The 14335-nt window shown below is 46.6% G+C and overlaps 1 protein-coding gene across 1 annotated transcript in view; it reads left to right on the top strand.

Annotated features, from left to right (window-relative positions):
* AP3S2 (adaptor related protein complex 3 subunit sigma 2) overlaps nt 1–13285 on the top strand; it is a 43234-nt gene extending 29949 nt beyond the window's left edge. Inside the window, exons 5-6 of the mRNA XM_004017752.5 lie at nt 8955–9062; nt 10656–13285. Coding sequence (XP_004017801.1) covers nt 8955–9062; nt 10656–10784 — 237 coding nt within the window. The 3' untranslated portion in view covers nt 10785–13285. The remainder of the gene's footprint in view (nt 1–8954; nt 9063–10655) is intronic.
* Nucleotides 13286–14335: the final 1050 nt, after the last annotated feature.

The following is a 14335-nucleotide window of genomic DNA, read 5'->3' as shown; positions in this document are numbered from 1 at the left end:
GAAAGACTAGAGATCTCTTCAAGAAAATTAAGAGATACCAAGGGAACATTTCATGCAAAGATAGGCACAATAAAGGACAGAAATGGTATGAACCTAACAGAAGCAGAAGATATTAAGAATAGGTGGCAAGAATACACAGAAGAACTATACAAAACAGATCTTAATGACCCAGGTAACCAAGATGGTGTAATCACTGACCTAGAGCCAGACATCCTGGAGTGCTAAGTCAAGTGGGCTTTAGGAAGTATCACTATGAACAAAGCTAGTGGAGGTGATGGAATTCCAGTTGAGCTATTGCAAATCCTAAAAGATGATGCTGTGAAAGTGCTGCACTCAACATGCCAGCAAATTTGGTAAACTCAGCAGTGGCCACAGGACTGGAAAAGGTCAGTTTTCATTTCAGTCCCAAAGGCAATCCCAAAGAATGTTCAAACTACCTCACAATTGCTCACATCTCACATACTAGCAAAGTAATGCTCAAAATTCTCCAAGCCATGCTTCAACAGTACGTGAACCATGAACTTCCAGATGTTCAAGCTGGATTTAGAAAAGGCAGAGGAACCAGAGATCAAATTACCAACATCCGTTGGATCATAGAAAAAGCAAAAGAGTTCCAGAAAAACATCTACTTCTGGTTCATTGATTTTGCTAAAGCCTTTGACTGTGTGGATCACAACAAACTGGAAAATTCTTACAGATGGGAATACCAGACCACCTGACCTGCCTCCTGAGAAATCTGTATGCAGGTCAAGAAGCAACAGTTAGAACTGGACATGGAACAACAGACTGGTTCCAGATTGGGAAAGGAATACGTCAAGGCTACTGTCACCTTTTATATTTAACTTACATGCAGAGTACATCATGTGAATACTGGACTGGATGAAACAGCTTGTGTTTCAGCTGGAATCAAGATTGCAGGGAGAAATATCAATAAACTCAGATATGCAGATGATATATCTGTGACCCTTATGGCAGAAAGTGAAGAGGAAGTAAAGAACCACTTGATGAAAGTAAAAGAGGAGAGTGAAAAAGCTGGCTTAAAACTCAACATTCAGAAAACTAAGATCATGGTGTCCGGTCCCATCACTTCATGGCAAATAGATGGAGAAACAATGGAAAGAAGAAACAGTGGCAGACTTTATTTTCTTGGGCTCCAGAATCACTGCAGATGGTGACTGCAGCCATAAAATTAAAAGACGCTTGCTCCTTGGAAGAAAAGCTATGACCAACCTAGACAGCACATTAAAAAGCAGAGACATCACTTTGCCAACAAAGGTCCACCTAGTCAAAGCTATGGTGTTTTTCAGTAGTCATGTACGGTTGTGAGTTGGACGATAAATAAAACTGAGCACCGAAGAATTGATCCTTTTGAACTGTGGTATTGGAGAAGACTCTTGAGAGTCCCTTGGACTGCAAGGAGATCAAACCAGTCAGTCCTAAAGGAAATCAACCCTGAATATTCATTGGAAAGACTGATGCTGAAGCTCCAATACTTTGGTCCCCTGATGTGAAGCACTGACTCATTGGAAAAGACCCTGATGTTGGAAGAATTGAAGGCAGGAGGAGAAGGGGACGACAGAGGATGAGATGGTTGGATGGCATCACCGACTCGATGGACATGAATTTGAGTAAGCTCCGGGAGTTCATGATGGACAGGGAGGCCTGGCGTGCTGCAGTCTATGGGATTGCAAAGAATGGACACAACTGAGCAACTGAACTGAAGGTCTCCCTTCAAGGAGAAGAACAGACAAGTGAAAAATATGACAGTGCACTGAGCTGAGTGCCTCGGGTGAGATGCATGCTGGACACAGCAGTATCACTGAGTAGAGGTGATTACCTCAGCCCGGAGAGGTCTTTAGTCTTTCTTGAATTTACTTCACCGAAGTCTTGGGTGTTCATCACCTCAAATCTTGGAAGGCTCCTTTTGCAATCTCTGATTTTTACAGAACTGCTTAAGAAGATCAGCATGAAGAATAGTGGAAGGTAGTGAGGGTTAGGATTAGCAGTTCTCAGCAGAGTCGGAAGCACCATACGCCCTTGTTCCAATTAAAGAAGTGCTTTCCATCAGGAAATCCCAGCAGGTTAGACAGTCATTTAACTCTCCTTCAATACCTCCCAGGGCTGTTTTCCCCTTTCTGTGCATTTTCACAGTGCAACTGCTTACCAAGCCTTTGTTGGCACAGAACTTCTGATTCAGGTCCTTCAGAACAGAAGAATCACACCTTCCAGGAGTCCCAAAGCTATACCTAAGCACTGGTGAATGCTCAGCATGCACCAGATTTGTTCTTCTTATTTTCTGTATCAGTAAACTGCGTCACAGGAAAACTTCTGAGAGAGCCCAGGGTACAAACTTACATTCTGGTCACAACCTTCATCTTGCCTCTAGGGAATGAGATGGGGAAGGCCTCAAACAGTTAACTTATGCTGACAGAAAAGAATAGAGGGGCCCACACTGGATGCCCAGTGGGGCCAGTTAGAGAAGCAGGTACCTTCTCTGGAGAGAGGGTGATGTGACAGCTTCCTGGAAAAGAAAGATGGGAGACAGATGTCCCCCTGTGGGGGGAGGGGGGAGGGAAATGGTCTTCATAGCAGGTTAGATTGCTTTTCAGAGCTGTACACCTCTTGACTTTTAGTCATTCCTGCGTTCTGACTGTTGTGAGGGGCCTCTTGAAGACCTTTGCGTCTGCTTTCCTCTCTTCTTGTGCCCCCTCCCTGATGCAGGCTTTGGGTTTCTTCTTGCTCCACCTCCCTTTGTTGGTTTGCTCCTTTAGCTCTCAATGTTCTCTGAGGTTTTACCTACATTGCTGCTGGCATCCTCAAGTTCAGTCCATCAGTCAGCTCGTGTCGTTTGTCAGAACCATTCTTTGTGATTTGTTACCTCTAGTTTTTTAGGTACATGAATTTGGTGCTGATTCTCCATTGTCTTCTCCCCACACTCATGCTTGGCAACCTCCAACTTTCTCAAGGCTCCTCTGTCTCCACTCAGAGAAAGCTCACCCACCTTCCATGGTTCACTGCAGGTTCAGTAAAAGCAGGTCTTCACCGACTTGTCAGGTTAACCTGGGCAGCTGGTGAGCTAATCCCCCGTGGCTCAACCTCGGTTCATGGACACCACATGAGTCACTGTGGTTACCAAAGGTCAGTTGTGATAGCTCCAGACCTGTTGATGTCAGTTATATTGGTATTGTGGTTAAGTCTTTTATCATAATTCATAATATATAGATAAACCATATGTGAGAAAAGAGATTTGTTCTATAAAACTTATCTTGCTTTGGAAAGGCAAGTTACTTAAAAGAGGAATGAAGTTGAATTGGTTTGGACAAGATAACTAAAGGAGACCAGAGCAGGAGGACTCCTAAAGTCTAGAAAAATTCCATACTTCCTGTTTCACAGAAATCTGAGTCCTCCCTCTCCTTTAGAGGAACTGGAAATTGTAAATGATACATTATGAGTGAATTGTATACAAGAGAAATTACATAGATGTTGTTTAGTTGCCAAGTCGTGTCAGACTCTTTGCAACCCCCATGGACTGTGGCCCACCAGGCTCCTCTGTCCATGGGATTTCCCAGGCAAGAATACTGGAGTGGGTTGCCGTTTCCTTCTCCAGAGGGAGCTTCCCAACCCAGAGATTGAACCCGTGTTCCCTGCATTGGTAGATGGCTTCTTTACTGCTGAGCTGGCAGGGAAGCCCCCATTGATGTCTAACCGGTAGAAAAGATCCCGTGGGCTCCACACCAAAAGTTTTGTGGCTCTCGGAGTAGTGTCTGTAGTAGATGATTGTAGTAGAAGCTTGGACTTTGAGGGAAAAGTCACAGTCAAAGTCAAAATAACTGTCTTCATTACATAAGTTGTTGGTTTAAAATGCTCTTCATTGGGGGTAGAGAAATCAGTGTTACTAATCTGCTGCCTCCCTCTCCCCGCCCCCTCCATCTTCCTAATTCTGCTAGCTGTCGTTTTTCTGCATTGTCAAAGCATATAGCATTGACATTCTCTTGTCACTCTAACCCCATTTGTCTTAGTCCTACCAGTAAGGATATCCAGTGCTTGCTGCCGGTCTTTCTGCCACGGTTTTTCCAGTCACCTCTTGGTTGGCAAAAGTTTTTTCTTCAAAACAGGAATTTCCGGTTACCTAGGTGTAAAATTCTTGAGTTACCTTTTCTTTTCTTGGGAATTTTTGTAAATACTGCTGCTTTTTCTGCCAACATTGAATTTTACTGTGGGAATTTTCAAGCTTGTGTCCCTCTTTTAAGTGATTTGATCATTTCGCCTGCTTGTGGAAATTGAGAAACCTTACCTTCAAGGTCTGTCTCGGCACTGACTGTTTCGGGTCAGTTTTTCCCTGGAATGCAATGTGCGTTTTCGGGAACATCTTGAAAACATTTTTGCATCATCTTTATGAGCTGAGTCTTTACATCCCTCTTCTGTTCCATGTTACAGGTTTCTTTTACATTATGTTGTATCTCCTTTGCTATCTTCTGTAACTCATTTTCTCCCTATTGCTGTTAACTCTTCTTTTTGTCTGGTTCCTTTTATATGCTTTTTCAAAATTTCTCTCCTTTTTGCTCCTTCCTGTGTTTTTAGCAGTGTCTCTTCTCCCTTTTCTTCCTTCCAGATTCTTCTTAATTTCTCTGTGTTTTGTTTTTTTTTTCTTTCATTTATGTCTGCTCTTCTTGTCTGCCTGTTTCTCCCATATAAGCTCTTACGCTTCGGCTTTAGGCTCTTGCTTCATAGTTTCCTTTTTTCAATTCTGTAAAATATGGTGTTGCATTTTGTCTGCTCTATGACAGCATTTTTCTGGCATGTAGTCTTAGTCTGCCCTATGGTTTTCCTGTTTCTTTCCTAATTTGTTTCTTGTTGCATCTTTATATAGATCCCATGCAGATTTCATTTTTATAACTTATCTTTAAATAGGTGGGTTTTTCAGGGACCAGCTATTTGCAGGATGCTGTTTAGGGGAAGTACCAAGTCTGTGTTCCAGGCTGACTGCAGTTGTTCTCATGATTTCAGGTTCCAGGTGAGTTTCTTTAATTTCTACCCAGCCAAAAGAGGTAGACATCTGTGATTTTCCTACCACGCAAAGACTGCCCTCTCTGCTCCACAGAGACCAGCCCTGGGAGGCAGAATAGAGCTCATTTGGATGACTTTTCACTTAGGCCCAACTTCAGGCCCAAGGAAGCGCTTATCTTCCAAAAATCAGGAAACTATTGAGTCACAGAGGGTGTATCCTTCACCTATAAGAAGCATGTTTTGCAGGCCTTCCTGAGTTCTCCAGCTCCCATGCCCTCTCTCTCTAGCATCCTTTCTTTTCAAAAGGAAAGGAGCCCTTGTTCGGGCTCCCTGCTTTTGACAGCTTTTACACCCATTTAGGTGCCTGTTGTTCAGTCACTCAGTTGTGTCCAACTCTTTGCAATCCCATGGACTACAGCACGCCAGGCTTCCCTGTTCTCCACTATCTCGCAGAGTTGGTTCAGCTCATGTCCATTGAGTCGGTGATGCCATCCAACCATCTCATCCTCTGTCATCCCCTTCTCCTTCAGTCTTTCCCAGCATCAGAGTCTTTTCCAATGAGTTGGCTCTTTGTATCAGGTGGCCAAAGTATTGGAGCTTTAACATCAGTCCTTCCAATGAATATTCAGGGTTGGTTTCCTTTAGGATTGACTGGTTTGATCTTGCTGTCCAAGGTACTCTCTAGAGTCTTTCCCAGCACCACAATTCAAAAGCATCAATTCTTTGGCACTCAGCCTTCTTTATGGGCCAACTCTCACATCCATGCATGACTACTGGAAAAACCATAGCTTTGACTAAACAGACCTTTGTAGGCAAAGTGATGTCTCTGCTTTTTAATTGGGAGCCTGGGATTATGGTTATCTTCAGTTTGTTGAAAATGGAGTTTGCATTTTTGTTTATTTCTCCTTGCACTTGAATACCTTTACGAATAACATTTAAAAATTATGACTTCACAATGTAGTGTTCAAATCAGACTAATGTTTTCTATTAACCAACCACTGGTCCCCTTATATCCTCTGTTAGGCCTTTTGCTACACCTTCCCCATAAAGCCTCTCCACCACACTGTCATCCATCTTTTAAGCACTAAAGCCCAAGAAGGATTCTGTTCAAATTTATGAAAAGCCTGTTATTCATTCAACACGCCTACTCCACACTGGGCATTGTTCTAGGCCTTGGGAAGAAAACATGGAAGAATTCCTGCTTTATCTTTGACACACCCAAGGCAAGTCCTGAAATGATTCCATGTAGAATCTTCCTCTATGTTTAGAAGAAGAAAGTAAAAATCAGTTTGGGATTTTGAGGACGTATGGTGGAAACATGAGCTCTGGAGTCAGACCTAGATTCAGTGATCAGGTCACTAACTATGACCTGCTAAATACGTGAGGTTGGGACAGTTTATTGACTTTTCCATGTATTAGTTTCCACATATCAGTTTATCTCAGGTAGATGTTATAAAGCTAAATAAGTTACATATAAAGTGCTCAGCACATAGTAGATGCTCAACAAGTACCACTCCCCCCATGAAAAAGGTATTTATTACAAAGAATAAATACTAGGAGTACTGGTATAGAGACCCCTATTTTTTAAATTGTGGTAGCACTTGCATAACATAAAGCTTACTGTCTTCATTTTTAAATGTACTGTTCAGTAGTGTTAAATGAGCTCACATTTTTGTGCAGCCCATCTCTAGCACTCTTTCTCTTGCAAAACTGACACTGTGTCCCCACTGAAGAGCATCCCCATTGCCTCGTCCCCACAGCTCCTGGCAGTCACCATCCTACTTTCTGCCTCTATGATTTTGACCACTAGGTACCTTATATAAATGGAATCATACTGAATTTGTCCTTTTATGTCTGGCTTATCTCACTTAGCATGGTGTCCTAAAGGCTCATCCATATTGGAGCACGTTGCAAGATTTTCTTGTAATGCTGAGTAATATTCCATTGCCGTGTATATGCCACATTTTGTTTATCTGCTCACACATTGATTGGGTTGCTTTCTACTTTTGACTGTTGTGAGTAATGCTGCTGTGAAGATAGGTGTACACGTCTCTCTTTGAATCTTTTGAGGATAATCCCAGAAGTAATAAGGTAATTCTGTGTTTAATTTTTAAAGGAAACATCATACTGTTTTCTGAAGCCTGTTTCTTGATGGGGAAGTATAAACAGTGTAGTTCCCCAGAGACTAATTTTAAAACCAATCTTGTTTAATGTTTTATAAACTATCTATATATGAGAGTTTCACTATTAAATCTCCTTTGCATATAGGTAATGAAATAGTTCATATTCTGTAAAATATAAGAATACCTCATGTGAGTATAGACAGAAAAGTGGTTAATAAGCCTTAATTAGTGTAGGGAAACATATTTGTATTTGAATGTAGGCTTTAGTATACTCCCTCAAGGTCAGAAGGATTCTAGTTGCAGCTGTCAGTGTATTTCCCCACTTACTGTGAACAAAACATGGAGAACTGATGGGCCAGTAAACTTCATATGTCAGAAGTACACAGACACACGGACATGTCTTTTTCCTTGACTCTCCATAGCAAGACTCTCCATACAGTGGAGTATATTGGCCCTCAAATCCTCCGTAGTCTAGTCTAGTCTAGACCAGTGTGGTCTCAACTGAAGACAGTTGTTGCCCCTGCAGACATTTGACCGTGCCTGGAGACATTTGTGTTGTCTCAGCTGAAGGGGTGCTCTGGAATCTAGTGGACGGAGACCAGGAGTGCTGCTACACCTGCCGCAGTGCACGGAGCAGCTCCCCTGCCACAGAGAACTCTCCAGCCCCAGGTGGCAGCTTGAGAGACCTGCCTTAGACCCAAACCAGCCCCTCAGCATTGTTCTCAGCCTCTCTCGCATGTAAACCTGACATTCCAGCCGGGCCCAGGTGCGCCTCAGACCATACACCAGCTGAAATCTTCCTGTTTCTCTGGTGTCAGGCCCAGCTGCAGGTCTCTCACTGTCTCAGTGAAGCTAGCTGGCCTCTCTGACCACCACTCTCTCCCTTCTTGGACTTCCTGTAGGACTGTCCCACTAATTTGGCACTTGGTTGACCATACAAGGTGGTCTCTTTCCAAAATTGACTAAAGTGCCTTGAAGGCCATGTTGATATGACTTGATGTGAAATGTGACATACCAGCCCTTACATAGCCCAGTGGGCACCTCTGACCTGACCCACCTGGGGCTCCATGAAAGCTTTCCTGCATGTGTAGTGTAGAGTTGCTGAATCAGCACAATACTCGGCCATCACCGCAGTCTGAGAACGGTGAGCTGGGTGGAAGGTCCACATGGGAGCCCCGTGACCAGAGACGTGTTCATGCTGAACCTGGTTTCCTCGCTAAGCTAGAACACATGAAGAGGGTGCCAGAGGATGGGCCTGTTATGAAGCCTGGAGGACAACGTGTTTCACATGGAAATGTATGTAGACAGGAACTGTTCTGTCATAGCTGGGCTAGTTGAATGCCAGTCGGTATTTATAGTGATCAGACTTGTAAGCCATCATTATTTATTTAGAGCCCAGTGTGTGCCAGCACCACGTAGGTGCTTTATACAGCTTATCGCATTCAGCCCTTACCACAGTCCTGGAAGGAAGCTGAAGCACTGAAAGGGTCATTTGCCCAAGCTCATTCGGCTCACAAATAGCAGAGCTGAAATTTGCACACAGTCTGACTTCATGCAGCACCACCCTGCCTTGAGTGTAGCCAGGCCCTCTTGCCACTGGTCCTGGGGGAGATCTGTGTCTTGACACGCTGAAATGTGGGGGAGTCCCCTGTGGCCTCACCGGAGAGGTGGGTGACCCATGGGGCTGAGGCGTTCGTTGCTCATCAGTGTCAGTGTCGTGCCTGGCCTCTCTGCTTCTGCAGGAGAGCCCATGGGGTTTCCTCTGGGGCCACAGCCTCACGACCACAAAGGGCTCTGACCTTCTCACTTCTGCTTCCCCTGCAGGTACACTACATCCTTCAGGAGGTGGTGATGGGTGGGATGGTCCTGGAAACAAACATGAATGAGATTGTGGCTCAGATTGAAGCCCAGAACAGGCTGGAGAAGTCCGAGGTGAGACACTGCTGGATTCTGCCCCGGCTGGTCAGAGAAGACCTGGGAAGAGGGAGGAATGGCTGCTGTTTGGAGTTGGGTTACTGTGGAGCCTTAGGAGTGTTTTCTGCTCCATCCTCTTTTTTTCCCTGAGTCCATTGACACTCATTGGTTTGAAGATTAAACAGGTGAGAATGAGGCTAAAGGTGTGAATGGAAAGCTAGGTGGCACAGGAAGGCAGACAGCTTCTGGCTTGGGGGATTATGTGGGTTGTAATTCCTCCTTTCATAACCACATGTTCCCTGGGGTACCCAGAATCACCTTCTCAGATTCTAGTGTGGTTTCCTAGCTTGTGTGCCTGGGAGTCTGTCTCCCAGCAGCCACTTCTCGTGGTGTCTATCAAACCTCAGAATGGCCAGTTTCCAGTTAGCCTGATAAAAAGCTACGGTAGAATTTGGGCTGAGTTTGAAAATAGCTTCCTCCCAGTCCACCCCCTCATGGTGCTGAGTCTGATGCAAATGCTCCCAGTACGTTCTACCCTGTTCCCCTGAGGTCTCTCCATCACCTTCGTCAGCCGTACCAGGGAGCAGAGGTTACCGGCACACACCTTCACAAGTGGGAGAGCAAGCACAACAAGTTACCTCTGTAGCTATCTGAGCGTCTTTAAGAGCTTCACCGCTTTGTGCATCAGAGCTTGATCTTGCGAAACCAGGGATTCTTTGTGTGAGGACTGGCAGTCCTGCTGAAGAAGCTTTTCCAAACCGCAGCTATTGTGGCAACTAGAGTTCTCTTAGAAATGCAGGCTGGGAAGCTTCCAAGAATAGTGAGTGAGTCAGAGGCCAGAGGTTTGGAAACTAGAGGAAACAGAGACTTGCCGGGCAAGGGTGGGATTGGAGTCAGGATCCGGAAATTGGTCGAGGAGGAGGAAACGGTTTTGAGAGTGTCCTCGTCAACTTCTCCCCTTCTCTGCACGCCTGGGCCGCTGGAGGGCTGGGGCTCGCCACGGGCACCTTTCCTCCGCGCGCTGTCTCCAGCCCTTCCGTGTCTGTGTATGCTCCACCTCCGCTGTGGCCTCCCCCCATCTTGTGGCCACATGTCATTTCCAAAGCCAGCTCTTCTCCATCTCACGTTATTAGTTGGCAAGCAGTTGTCCTAAGCTGTGACATTCCTTTTTCTATTAAGAATGTCCCTGTGACTGCACTCGTCTGTTAAGAGTCTTCAGTCTCTTGAGGAAAGTCTTGTATTTTTGTTTCGTAACTGAAAAGTGACCCTGATACTGAAGACAACTTGGTTAAACCATGCTGGTTATTTCAGCGGGCGTCTGTTGAGCAGCCCCTGTGTGCCAGGCACTGTGGGCGCTGGGGCCAGGAAACTGCACGAGACACAGCACGTGTTCTGGGGTGCAGAGTGTGGGCCCCTTTACTGCGGAACCCACTGTCCTAAGAGCTGTGTTGGCCACCTTTGAGGCATAAAGATGGAAAAAGCAAAGCTTGTGTTACATGTACTCAGTTTGGACATTTTCTCTCCCTCTGTCACTTGTTTTTTTGTTGTTGTGAAAACATTAAGCAGATGACAGTGAGAGTTTATCACACAGCCACCTTTATATCTCTGCAGGGTGGCCTTTCAGCTGCACCTGCCCGGGCAGTGTCCGCTGTGAAGAACATCAACCTGCCAGAGATGCCCCGGAACATCAACATTGGCGATCTCAACATCAAGGTCCCCAACCTGTCCCAGTTTGTCTGAGAGTGGAGGACAGCTGAACTGAGTCCTTAGAGCCAGCAGAGCCGAGCCAGCCCTGCAGCACAACCCGCTCTACACCCTCAAGGAGTCCAGCCTTGGGCCCTGGCCCCCACTGTCCTGGAGCAGGAAAGAGCCCTGTGTCCACTGCCAGCCTTCTCACACGTGCGGCCTTGCCCATCTCTCGGACACACGGCAACTGCGGGTGTGAGGGGCCCTGGCTACCTCAGTGGGGGTCAGGTGCCCAAGTCATATGCCCCCTTTCCCTCCTGTGTGCAGCCACTCCCAGGGCTTGGGGACTGTAGTGAGAGCCCTCTCCCCACCTCGATCCCAGAACCCCATCCTGAGGATGTGTGCTGACTCGAGGCTTCAACCTTGAGTTGAAGGCTCCCTGAGATCCTGCAGCGTTGACTGTGATGGCGAGGTGCCGTAGCTGGGAACAGATTGACCCTCTAGATCTGGAAACATGGTGCATGGCAAACAAGGACAGGAGTTTAAGGTGATCCAAAGTGGCCTGCTGGCTCTCCTAGGGTTGGCACACCCAGAATCCTTTGGCACAGCCCAGCCTTCTCACCCCCACCTACGTTCCCCACAGCCACAGTCCCAGCTCTGCTCGCCCAGCTGTGTGTGTGTATAGGACACAGTCCACTATGTAAGCCTGTTGCTTGCCTGCCTGCACATTTCTGCCCACAGGGAGGGTACTCCCACAGCCAGAGTGGTCCCCGTCAAAGGGGTGGCGCCCCTGTCTGTAGAAGGCAAAGCTGACATGTGGAACATCTCAGAATTGTGACTGTGCTAGGTTTAAAATACATTCTCCTCCCGAGGAGTAGATGGGTCAGTTGCTGTGTTCTGAATGATGGGTGTTCGCTGGGTGGAAAGCCACTGCAGTCTGCACCAGCTTGTGGAGCATGAGAGCCTGAACCAGGGACCTGTTCTGGACCTGGGACACAGGCAGCGTGCTGGCTGAGACCTGTGGCAGCGCAGCATCTTTTCCCCACATTCAGAGGGTCCCTCCCTGAGCTCGCTCTGGGCTTGCCCTGTGCCCTAAGGTGACAGTTCACTAGAGCTCGCTGTGGAAACCCATAAATATTTCCCATGTGGTGAGGGTCTTTGTGCCTGTGGTTGGTCATCTTAGAGATGGAGCTGCTCCTCGGAGCAGTGCCTCTTACCCCTGCACTGCCTTGGGGCCAGGTGCCTTGATAGCTGCCTTGAGGTTAGGGAGCTCTCTGTGCCATGCTACTAAGTCTCCCAGCCTGGGGACTTCTTGTGCTTGCCGGCTGGTGGCCCAGACTGTTTGCTCAGGCCTCCTGATGTTGTCACAGAGCCTGTCTGAGATGTGCCCAACAAGACCATGTGTTGAGTCACGTCTTCTCCCGCTTTGAACAGTGCTTCCTGTGGTGGGTGTCCTTTATTCCCTGTAGCCTCTTGACTCAGTCTTTCGGAACCTCTCCAATAACCTCAGAGATGGGCAGTGTTGCTCAGAAGATAGACAGTTATGTGGGAAGAGGGAAATGTAGGTAAATATATCTATCCAATGTCAAAGCCTCTGATGTTCTTTTAAAAAGTTTTCTTTTTTTTTAACAGACATTTCAGCCTATTCACATTCCTCTTTCATAATTTGCTTAAAGTGAAGTAGGAACAAAGAAGGAAAATGTTATTTATTTTATACTTTCTGTAAGATGGCATAAGCAAGATCCTTCGACAATCCTTACAACAGACATTATTATCTCTCACTCTGCAGGTCAAGAAAGTAAGACTTGGAGAGGTCAAGTAACTTGCTTTAGGTCACACAGGGCTAAGAGTTGAGACTGACTGCCTAAATCTGCGGTTCTTTTTTTTTTTCTGCTGCTCAAGATGGCTTCTCCCAATTTTATTTTCTTTCTTATGGATAAGGAAACCTCACAATTTGCAGATAGCTTCTCAGAAGCTGTGATTAAAACAGGTTCAGTTTTCTAAAGCAGCCAGTGAAAGCATGAAAGAGTGTAAGAACTGGAAGGTCCTCCACGTGCCTGCAGTGAACCGATGAGGAAACCGAAGCCCAGGGTTTCGTGTTGAGGGTCACAAAGCTAGAACTGAGTCTCTTCTCATCTTTAAAATTTTTATTGGAGTTGATTTACCACGCTGTGTTAGTTTCAGGTGTACAGTAAAGTGAATCGGCTATGTGTGCACCCACCAAGTTGTTTTCCTTGGTTGCTTTATGGCCCATTGCATTGCTACAGCATAGCCACATGTCCTGGATTTCCTGGGATACTCTGTTAATGTCTCGCCTGCCAGAAACCAGTGATTTCCCCCAAACCATTGACTGGTCTGGAGACTCCCAGCAGTGGAAATTCCAGCCTCATCCCTTGCACTGCCTCTAAACAATGACTTGAGCCTCGTCTGTGGTTTGGAACACTTGATCCCTTTGGATGAGCCACAGTAATTGTTCATTAACTACTTGAGGTTGCCTGTGAATCAACCTTTCTGGCCTGGTATCAGCAAAGCCATAAACTTTAATAATAAGGAAACCTTCGTTGGCCTTTTTTCAGAGAGGGACACAGATATTGCTGCTGAGAGACGTCAGTTGTGAAGAGGGGCTAGGTTTGAATTTGGGGGTCCTTGGCCCTGCGTGGCTCACACTGAGGATCTTCTAAAGTGGTACAGAACACTGGGTTTTCAGTGCTCACTGCCACTAATAAAACTCATATTCTTCCATCATTCAACTTCTAAGTGCCTGGTGAGTGCCAGGCCCAGTTCTAGGCGTCCAAAGATGGAGAGAAAGGCGGCTCTGCCCCCTGCGGCTGTCTGCTGAGGGTCTAACGCTCAGGTTGCGTCTGACGGGCAGCCTGGATGTGGAGACTGCAGTCAGTGACTGTGTTACGTGGAGTATTTAACAGTAACTCGTCTCCCAGCCCCAGCTGACCCCACTGTGCCCTGCTGCCCATACTCTATCTTCAAGCTGCTATCTCAAAAATACCATAGGCCAGGTAGCTTAAAAAACGATGTCTTACAGTTCCGCAGGCTGGTCATGGTCAAGGTGCTGCAGATTTGGCGCCTGGTGTGGACCGACTTCTTGTGTCACAGAAGGCCATATCCTTGCTCTGTCCTCACATGTTGAAGAGAGAGCCCTGGGTTCCATCCCCGTATAAGGGCACTATACCCACCGTCAGGGTGCCCCCTCATGATGTCACCCAAGCCTAATCACCTCTCAAAGGCCCCGTCTCCAGATACATTCACATAGGGAACTGAATGTCAGCATACGAATCTGGAGGAGGACAGTGAGATAGATGGCATCACCGACTCGATGGACGTGAATTTGAGCAAACTCCAGGAGAGGAAGGACAGGGAAGCCTGGCGTGCTGCAGTCCACGGGGTCACAAAGAGTCAGACGTGACTCAGCGGCTGAACACCACCACCAAGCATTCAGTCCGTGCAGCGTACCTAATGACCCTCTCTTCTGCTAGGCCTGGTCACGGCCCTATGCTTGTCAAAATTGAGGACTCTTAGGATATCTTGAATCTTCTCAAATCCTTGTTACTCAGGCTTCTGCCACTTACAGAGCCAGCCTTTCGTCCCCA

Source organism: Ovis aries, chromosome 18 (assembly GCF_016772045.2).
Source record: "Ovis aries strain OAR_USU_Benz2616 breed Rambouillet chromosome 18, ARS-UI_Ramb_v3.0, whole genome shotgun sequence".
Classification (NCBI taxonomy): Eukaryota; Metazoa; Chordata; class Mammalia; order Artiodactyla; family Bovidae; genus Ovis; species Ovis aries.
This window is presented reverse-complemented; position numbering and strand designations above follow the sequence as displayed.